Genomic DNA, 10,161 nt, shown 5'->3' on the forward strand with positions numbered 1-10,161 from the left:
CCGCTCCTCCTGAAACAAACCTCAGACTCCTCCCTTTCCTCTCCCAGAGCCAGAGATGCCGCAGGAGGCGGGGCATGAGTTGAGGCCCCGCCCTCCACCGTGACGGAGGCGGGGGCGGCTGTCCAGGGTCCTCTCGATGTCTTACCCTCTCCTCCTTCGCGGTGCCGGCGCCGGCAGGAACGTAGCGCCGGCTGCGGCCCGCCCCCTGCAGTGGAGCGTGTGACGTCACTTCCTGCTCCCGCCCCTCTTCTGGTCCCGGCTTGAGCAGTGAGGATTTAACGTGTGTGCAGCACTCCTTGGAACCATGGTGAGCTCGGTCCCCCGGCACCTGGGTCTCTTTGTCGTATTGTGTGCTGCCGCCTCTCAGCCCGCTCTTCCCTCGCAGGGCGGCGGGCTCCTCGTGTCCGAGCTTGAGTCGCCGCACATGGCGCCCGCCGGGGTGTGTGGCCTGCCCGAGGCCTGCTTTTGGGAGCGTTCCATGCCGGCCGGGGGGAGGTTTGGATCGCAAGGTCGCACTTTATTCTGGCCCATCCTTCCCTTATCCCCAGAACCCGAAGGCCAGATCTCTTCCTTGTCCTCCCGTCGTGGAGAAATTTCTAGATCCCCGGGCCGGCGCGATCCACCCCGCCCGCCATCGGGGCGGGGCCTGTGGGCAGGGCGGAAAATGGAGGCTCGCAGCCCCTGGACGACCCCGCGGTCCTCCCGAGCATGAACCGCTTTCCTCATCCGTAGTTTAACACCCTTTACTTTTACCATGTTTATTGGGCTCCTTGATTTTTCGCCCTGGCAGCTACACACACGTCAGAAGGCTCATTCCTCTCTTAGATAAGCCTCCACTCCATCCTCTTAGTTGTTTGCGCTTAATATGAGAAGCATCATTTCTTTGAGAAAGTAAATTATACTCCAAGTTATTTTTCTCTTGGATACCTGTTAATAGAGCTTAAGGCCGCTATGGACCTGTGTTAAGGAGCATGTCTTCACAGGCTTTTCCTTTTATCTTCTAGGCATCCCTTTCCCTTGCTCCCGTTAACATCTTCAAAGCTGGAGCTGATGAAGAGAGAGCAGAAACAGCTCGTTTGGTGAGCCAGCTCGTTCTCGCCCTTCCTTTGAGGCTGTGACTGAACTCTTTCATTTAAAATTGTATGATTGACTAACTTGGAAAATATCTTTGATTTTTTTTTTAACTTTAGTCGTCTTTTATTGGTGCCATTGCTATTGGAGACTTGGTAAAGAGCACTTTAGGACCCAAGGGCATGGTAAGAATATTGGTTTATTTTCTAACTTTTAGTAAATTTTTTTTACAACCATTAGTGGCAAAGTAGTTATTAGCAGACACTTCTTTTATTTTATTTTTATCATTTGTGTGTGTGTGTGTGTGTGTGTGTGTGTACACCATCAAATCAGATTTGACTCTACAGGAGGAGATTGTTCCTCCTTCTCCAGCAAAGCATCTGGTGGATTTGAATGGCACACCTCTGAGATTGCAGTGTAACAAACACTTCTTCTTCTTTTTTTTTTTTTAATCTTTTAAACAATTTTTTTAACGTTTAATAAGGTAAATTTGGTTTTTGTTTAGCCATTCATGCATATTTTATTTTATAGCATTAATTACAAAACCCACGTTGTAATCTTACTCTTCTTCTGTGCCTGTTTGTGTCTTCATTTTCTTTTAGTAATGCTCGTCATCCTTTATTTAGATTGTCTTTTCTTTCTTTTATCTTAATATATTTGTCTGTTTATGCTTTGTTGATTATGCAAAGGCATTTGATTTTGTGTATCATAAAAAATTATGACTGACATTGAGAAGAATGGGAATTCCAGAACGCTTAATTTTGCTCACACAAAACCTAAAGCCTGTTGTCCAAATAGAGCAAGGGAGCACTTAAGTAATTCAAATCAAGAAAGATGTGCATCAAAATTGTATTCTTTCTCCATGCCTCGCCTCTTCCAGTCTGTATGCTAAGCATACAATTCAAGAAGTTGGACTCTGAATAAGAATATGACAGCAGAACAGGAAGATGCCTTAACCTGCGTTATGCAGATGACAGTTTTTGTTGCTGAAAGTGAAGAGGACTTGAGCACTTGCTGCAGAAGATCAAATGTAACCCTTCAATATGGATTTCATTTCAACACAAAACAAATCCTCACCACTGTGCAAATAGGCAACATCATGTTAGATGGAAAAAAGATTGAAACAATCTGCAGCTTCATCTTGGATGCACAGTCAGCACACTTTGTTCCAGCAATTAAGATACATATTTCATTCGGCAAATCTGCTGTCAGGAAGCTCTCCACATTACTGAGGAGCAATAATGTCGTTTTTGAGAACTAAGATATACCTAATTTAGGCCATGCACCATTTAATTAACTTACTGTGCATCTGAGAGCCGGGCAGTGAATAAAGGTGATGAAAGAATTAATGCCTTTGAACTGTGGTGATGGAGAAGAATGCTGAATATCCTGTGGACTGCCAAAGGAACAAACATGTACTCTTTGGAGGCAAAGCTAGTGAAGTTTTGTCTCACATACTTTGAGCATGTTAGGAGAAGGGGCATCATGCTTGGGAAGGTGGGGGATTGGTTGAAAGAAGACCCTCAACCAGATGGATTGACAGAGCGACTGCTGCGATGATTTTAAGTATATTATTATGAGGATGGCACAGGATAGGACAGAGTTCAAGTCATAAGATTGCTATATAGCTTATGTACTATGATGCTTTGTTAGTATGTGGTTTTTTGTTAATATATCATCAAGTCAGAACTAACCCATAGCTGACCCTCCAGCAAGTTTTCAGGGAGGAGTTTGCACATCTTTCTCCTGTGGAGCAACTGGTGGATTTTGAACCAGGTGCCTTCAGGATTGCAAGATTGCATATGTAAGAAGCTCAATATTAAGAAGACAGAGATTCTCAGTGTGCCAGTTGGTAGCACCATGATAGATGGAGAAGAGATTGAAGTGGTTCCACAATCAACATTCTTAGCACCAGCAGTCAGGAAATCAAAAGACTAATTTACTTGCACTGGGAAAATCTGTCAGGGACCTCTCCATAGTACTAAGAAGCAGCGATGTCATTCTAGAAACTAAGGTGCACCTGATCCAGAACATGGTCTTGGCATTTACTTGCTGTGTATCAGAGAGCTGGACAATGACTAAAGAGGACAGATGCTTTTGAGTTGTAGTGCTGGAGAAGAGTCTCGAACGTCGCATGGACTGCCAAGAAAACAAATGGGTCTGTCTGAGAAAGAGGGTGAAACCCAAGTTTATACCTGGGGGCTAGGATTTTGAAGCTCTGTCTCACATACTTTGGGCATGTCACCAGACAGGAACCATCCTTGGCTCAGGATATCCTTGGAAGGGAGGAGGGAAAGTGCAGGAGAGGAAGACCCTTAATGAGATGGATTGATACAGTAACTGGGGAAATGGGGGTATGTGTTTCAGAGCCAGTGAGACTGGCTCAGGACAGAGCAGGCTTCAGAGTGGTTGTACATAAAGTCCCTGAATGTCAGGTGACTATATGGCACATGAAATAACAACTATGTTTGTATTATGTATTTGTTGATTTTTTTTTTCTCCTCCCTCTTTCACCTCTCCCATCCTTAGTAACCATCAAAGAACGAGTTAAAATCTTTCCTTAGCATTGAGCTCATACAGAATTATTTCTTTTGTGACTGATTTATTTCCATTCAGCATAATCTTTGAGATGAGAGATTTTCGCCTTTTATGTGGTGAAAAAAAGGCAAAAAAGTCAAAACTAGCATTTAGCATTTTTGTTGCAGTGAGTCTTAAAGAGGAAGCACACACCTGGGAACTATAGCCACTGAATCAGTGAGTTGCTCCCTTGGAAACCACTATGGCATCAAGCTGCCATAATGTTAAACTGTGCCTTTGAACCCTAGATGCTAGTGTTTGGTTGTTGTGTATTGTTGAGTTGGAACTGACTCAGCTGACCCTCCAGCGGGTTTTCAGAGGCATTTTAAACACATGGGGGGAGATTCCCTAACCTTCGCTCACAGAGCAGCTGATGTAATTTGGTAAAGCATAAATTTTTCCTGCATAAATGAATAGTAATTGTATTCTTACTCTATTTTGGCCTAAGAACACAACTTCTTTGGTAGGGCCAGGGCAAGACCTGTATTTCTGTTAACAACATGTAGATACATGAGTGTCTTATATAAGTATATTTTCATGTAACAGTGTGATTTCCTTTTATCTTGAAATTATGTCTGATCAATCCCTTAATGTTACTTCCACTTCACCCACTTGACCTATATATGAATTGTTTATCCACTCTCATTCTCTTCCCTGCCCCTGTAACTGTCCAAGAATGGTTTATGTGTTTAAACCTTTGCTTAATGTTCAGCAGAGGTGATCTTCCACCATAATAGTTTGGGGTTTTTGGTTTTCGTTTTTTTTTGTTTTGGGGGGGTGTGTGTACCGTCAAATTGGATCTGACTGGTACAGGAGGAGATTGTCCCTCCTTCTCTAGCAGAGCATCTGGTGGATTTGAACCACATGTAATAGTCTTTTTATGACTTTTTTGTTAGTATAATGTTTTCTAGATGCAGCCATATTAGGCAGTGTTTTGTGACTTGATTATTTTTCAATGTTGCATGATAACTCCATTGTGTAAAGGTAGCATAGTTTTTTATCATTCTATCCATAGATGAACAGCAGGGTTATTTCAGTCTCTTAAATAATATAGTACAGTGTACAAGGATATTTATAAGTTAGCTTATTGTACAGCTCTTAATTTCTCTGGGATATCCCCCTAGTACAGTGGGATTGCTTGATCAAATGGTATTTCTCTTTCTAGGTTGTCTAAGGAAATACCAAATTGCTTTCCACAGTGGCATCATTTTACATTCCTGCCAGCAACGTATGAGAGTTCCAATCTCTCTGTAACCTCCCCAGCATTTGTTGGTATTGTCTTGAACTTTGTTGGTGTTGCTAGAGGAGATTTTGTGGCTCGCATTTTACATTCTTGTTGATTTAGATAAATACCCTGAAACTTGATTTTGTTGTAGTTTATTTTGCTGTGGTTGTATAGAAACAGTTTTGTTTCCATCATTTTGATTATCATGTTGCTAAAACATCTCATTGATATGTCTTCCGATGCAACCCCTCTTGTAGAATGTAGATACCAAAGAATGGTTATAGAGTTTATGCATTTAAGCAAATTTTGAATATTGGATACTCTGAAATAGCTGTCATAATGCCAACGTACTAGTAGTATGTGAAAATAAATTAGTTGACCCTCTTTTTCAAGATGTACTTAAATCTTATATTTCTTTAGGACAAGATTCTTCTAAGTAGTGGACGAGATGCTTCCCTTATGGTAACAAATGATGGTGCAACTATTCTGAAAAATATTGGTGTTGACAACCCAGCAGCTAAAGTTTTAGTTGGTGAGTGTGAAGATTTCATTAAAGGGAGGAAGGGACTTTAATAAAGCAGTTGTTTCATTAACATTATGAAATACTTATTTGAAACTATTATGTTACAGAGAAACATAGGCCTGATAGACCTGGACTTATAGTGGGTATGTTAGGGGAATTAACTATCAAGAAAAGCAGAATCCATGTAAATTAAAAACAACTTCTGTTCTAGATATGTCAAGGGTTCAAGATGATGAAGTTGGTGATGGAACTACCTCTGTTACTGTTTTAGCTGCAGAATTATTAAGGGTAAGAAAATACTTGAATAACAATAACCTCTTTTTGTTTCTTTGTGATTTTGAGTATCCAAATTAAGCAAATCCTTTCCTAAATAATTATTGTCATTGATTGCTGTTGAGTTGAGTGACCCTATGAACAAAAGATCTGAAACCTTTTTATAACTATTGTTATTTCTCAGCATTCATAGAGTTTCCTGTAGCATGTTGTTTAGGAAGTAAATTCCACTCCTGCTTCCAAACCTGTATTAAACTGGGAGCTCCACCAAACATTGTCCACCATGGGTAACCATTACGGCATTTGACACCCCAGTGACACAAGGTTCATTATTACAGCAACTCCAGGTTATCTCAGTACAGCAGATTGACAGAAGAGTGATGTACCACTTAGAAGAATGTTCTTCCAAAATAACAACCGACTTTAAATACAAACAGCTGATATAAGCTGTTGAGTCTCCTGCAGCCTATAGCGACCCTATATCTATATACAGCAGCTCTGAACCCTTCCCTGTTCTGTTCTGAGGCAGTCTCACTAATTCTGACAATACCAACCCCTATTGTCCCAGGCACTGAATCAGTCTATCTCACCTGGGGTCTTCCTCTCCTGCGCTGTCCTTCCACCCTTCTGAGCATGATGTCCTTCTCCAAGTAATGGTCTCTCCTGGCCATGTGCCCAAAGTATGTGAGAAGGAGCTTCAGAACCCTAGCCTTCAAGGAGAGACTTGGTTTTACCCTCTCCAAAACAGACCTGTTTGTTTTCTTGGTGGTCTATGATATGTTCAAGACTCTTCTCCAGCACAACTTGAAGTCATCGATTCTTCTGTCATCCTTAGACATTGTCCAGCTCTTGAAGCATAACAAGTAATTATGAAGACCACTGCCTGAATTACACACACCTTTGTCTCTGACAAATATTTTTCACTTTATTAACAGGAAGCAGAAAATTTAATTGCAAAAAAGATTCATCCACAGACTATCATTGCAGGCTGGAGAGAAGCCACAAAGGCAGCAAGAGAAGCTCTTTTGAACTCTGCGGTTGATCATGGGTTAGTGTACCAAAATATTACTCTCCTATCTTAATAATTCAGTGGTTTATTTATAATGTACAATGCATAAAATTAAAGAGCATTGATGGTGGCCTAGTGGCAAAGAAGCTGTGCCACAATCCCTAAGGCACATGGTTTGAATCCACCAGATGCTCTGCTGGAGGAGGGGCAAACTCCTGTGCAAGTTGGATCTGATTCAACAGCACACAACAACAACAAAAAGGAAAAAATGAGCATTGAAAAGCATATGCAGACATGGCCCTACTGCTTTTCCTATTCTCAAAAACCTCACATTCCCCTCCAGTGTATAGCCATTACAGTTTTAGTTTCCTGTCTTGCATATATAATCAGAACAGACGAACAGAAACAGTGGTGCACAGAGTTTTTAGCCTCCTTTTAATTAGTTGATTAAAGTATGTTGGTTATTAGTATAATAATGGTTTACTTAATCTGTTGCTGAGTATTATGGCTTGTCAAATTTGAGCTTTCTAATATGATGGAGTTACCAAGTAAAAAGTTGGCTAAGGGTATAATTTCTGGATCCACAGGTATGCATGCATGTTAAGTAATTTTATTTACTAAATAATCCTTCAGAAGATACTTTCTGCTTCTACAAAATGTATACATTTCTGATGGTAGCCGTGTGTGTTTTCTGTAATTTGCTTTTAGTTGGGAAATTGCTATTCTTTAATAAACATTTCTTGATTTTATCGAGATTGAATGTTTTTCAAATTTTTAAAAGTTGTGGTAATAGCAGTTAGACGTAAGAGTATCTGAATAAATTTTGAAAAGTAGGTAGACTTAATATCTTTGAAGAAACTCAAATATCAATGTCTTTTTGTTTTAAGTTCTAATGAAGCTAAATTCCGTCAAGATTTAATGAACATTGCGGGAACAACTTTATCCTCAAAACTTCTAACTCATCACAAAGATCACTTTACTAAGTTAGCTGTAGAAGCTGTTCTTAGACTGAAAGGTTCTGGTAATCTGGAGGCAATTCATGTCATCAAGAAGTTAGGAGGAAGTCTGGCAGATTCCTATTTAGATGAAGGTACGTGTATGTGTATCAAATACTGAAAAGGAAGCTTTGATTGGATACCAAGTACTAAGCGGGTGTTATTTTTAGCTAGCTGGAGTTAATGATGCTTTATAAAGCTAGAGAATTTCTATTTTAGAGTGCAAATCATGCTGCAGTCATTTTTCTAATTGTAATACATGCTGGTAAAATTTTAAAAAAATGATAAAATTGAACTTCTATTAGAAACGTCATATCATTCTTAGCAAATGAGGGCAACATTCACACTGCATAGCAGCACAATTACCAACTAATTCCCTCTTCAAAGGGATGCTCACAATACTTTACATGTGTGGTGTTCTCCATCATCATGGCTCAGTACATCTCCTCAGAATCTTCAGATTTCAGAGCTTTGACACATACTCTTTTTCCATTCTGCTTAATGTTCCATTCCACTTGCAAACTGGAATCTGTTGGTTTTTTTGTTTGTTTTTTTAATCAGCCATAACTGACGTGGTTTGAATTGATTTTGAGGCCTAGAGTTGTGAGTGGGGTAGATGCCTGGCCCATCATATTTGGGTTGATTTTGACTCACAATGACTGTAGACAGAGCTACCTGATAGAATTTAAGACTATAATATTTATAGATATTGCCTCCTTTTTCTCCTCTAGAGTAGCTTGTGGCTTCAAACTGCTGGTTTTTTCATTCAGCAGCCGAGTGTTAAACCACTGTGCCACCAGAACCCTATGTCAGACATAATAAGAATTTTATATAAAATCTCATTTTGTCTTTGTTAGTAACTTAAATAACAGTGGCTAACTCTTCTATATTCTTATACAAACTCTGGAGAGGTCAGCATTTACTTGGTTAATAGAATGATTTCAGATCTGTCAAGGCTGATAACTAGCATCTCTGACAATGCTGTATTCTCAGTACAAATGAATACCTAAGGCATGGCTAGGGTCTGATTTGTCTACTGTTTCAGGTCTTTTTAAAAAAGAAATACTTTGCAGTACCTTATGTATATGTGAATCTTCACAACTTGTTTACTCTTATGATGTTCATTTTAAGTTAGTAAATTCATCACTATTTAGGCATTATCCATGTCTCTGTGGTATCCAAACAAAGGTTCTGAAATAGTATGTTTACTTGTGCTTTGTACTATTTTCTAATTTATATAAAAATGACAGTACATTGATTTACATGAGGGGCTTGATAAATTGAACTTTATTTAATAATTGGAAAAAGTAATTGATAACGCAAATAACTTTTATACAGTTTACTGATGAAACCTTGAGGTATTCCTTGGAAACGCTATTATTGTTCTTAACATTTATTGTAGGCTTTCTATTGGATAAAAAAATTGGAGTAAATCAACCAAAGCGGATTGAAAATGCTAAAATTCTTATTGCAAATACTGGCATGGATACAGACAAAATAAAGGTGTGTAATGATGTTTCTTGAAATTCTAATTGCTGGTACCCATGAACCCAGCGAGTTTAAAAAACAGTTGTGGGGTGGGGGGGGAGTGTATGTGCATATACACACATGCTTGCTTTTTTTCCCCCTTGTGATTTGTGTGAATATATTGGTTTCCCATTCAATAATGTATACTTAAATTTTGTGACATTGATAGCAATATCCACATTATAATGACACTTTATCTTCATCTTGGTCCACTTCCATTTGTACTTCTTCCCTATTTCTCCCTGACTTCTGAGCTTTATCCCTGGGTAAAAGCTGCTCTTTTGATCTCATGTGGTTGATTGTTCTAAGGAATGTCATCATCTTGATATCATTTCAGTGTCAGGTTTGATGAATACCAAGGACCATATATATTATATATAGCCTCAGGAGGGCACACATAGTTTTTGGTGTATTTGGATAAAAGCATTGAAAAGTGCTGTGCAACTTCTGAGTGTAATGGAATATTTTTATACTTGCTTCCTTACAGATATTTGGTTCCAGAGTCAGAGTTGATTCTACAGCAAAGGTTGCAGAAATAGAACATGCAGAAAAGGAAAAAATGAAGGAGAAAGTTGAACGTATTCTTAAGCATGGAATCAATTGCTTTATAAACAGGTATATGTGTTTTTTTGCTGTATTAACTAGAAAGGATTTTTTTTTCCACATTTAGCAATTTTATTCAATTTTCTAGCAGACGATTTACATACCTGCCCCCTTCCTTTAGGTCAGTATGGCAATTTTCCAATATCAATTGTTTAAAGAGAAGCTTTGGTCAAAAATGGAATCAAACAGTCCAGGGGGATAAATCTTCGCTGCTTTTAAAATATCAACACTTCCACAATTCTATTCTCACACACATCACACGCGCACACACAGAGGAGCATCTGCACGGTCGTGTTTTCAGTGTTTCTTGCGGGCGGGGAGGCAGGCAGCTGCAGCTGGTCATGCTGGCTCAGTCTCC

General features: G+C 39.4%; 1 protein-coding gene across 1 annotated transcript in view; it reads left to right on the top strand.

The window, feature by feature from the left end:
* The first annotated feature begins 215 nt into the window (after positions 1-215).
* The window catches only part of CCT2 (chaperonin containing TCP1, subunit 2 (beta)), a 20,826-nt gene continuing 10,880 nt past the window's right edge, over positions 216-10,161 (top strand). Inside the window, exons 1-9 of the mRNA XM_006886082.1 lie at positions 216-307; positions 1,005-1,079; positions 1,191-1,256; positions 5,294-5,405; positions 5,608-5,684; positions 6,605-6,717; positions 7,566-7,768; positions 9,076-9,176; positions 9,688-9,815. Of these exons, the coding sequence (XP_006886144.1) occupies positions 305-307; positions 1,005-1,079; positions 1,191-1,256; positions 5,294-5,405; positions 5,608-5,684; positions 6,605-6,717; positions 7,566-7,768; positions 9,076-9,176; positions 9,688-9,815 (878 nt within the window). The 5' untranslated portion in view covers positions 216-304. The remainder of the gene's footprint in view (positions 308-1,004; positions 1,080-1,190; positions 1,257-5,293; positions 5,406-5,607; positions 5,685-6,604; positions 6,718-7,565; positions 7,769-9,075; positions 9,177-9,687; positions 9,816-10,161) is intronic.

Source organism: Elephantulus edwardii, unplaced genomic scaffold, assembly GCF_000299155.1.
Source record: "Elephantulus edwardii isolate Elephantulus edwardi_28Jun2011 unplaced genomic scaffold, EleEdw1.0 scaffold00047, whole genome shotgun sequence".
Lineage (NCBI taxonomy): Eukaryota > Metazoa > Chordata > Mammalia > Macroscelidea > Macroscelididae > Elephantulus > Elephantulus edwardii.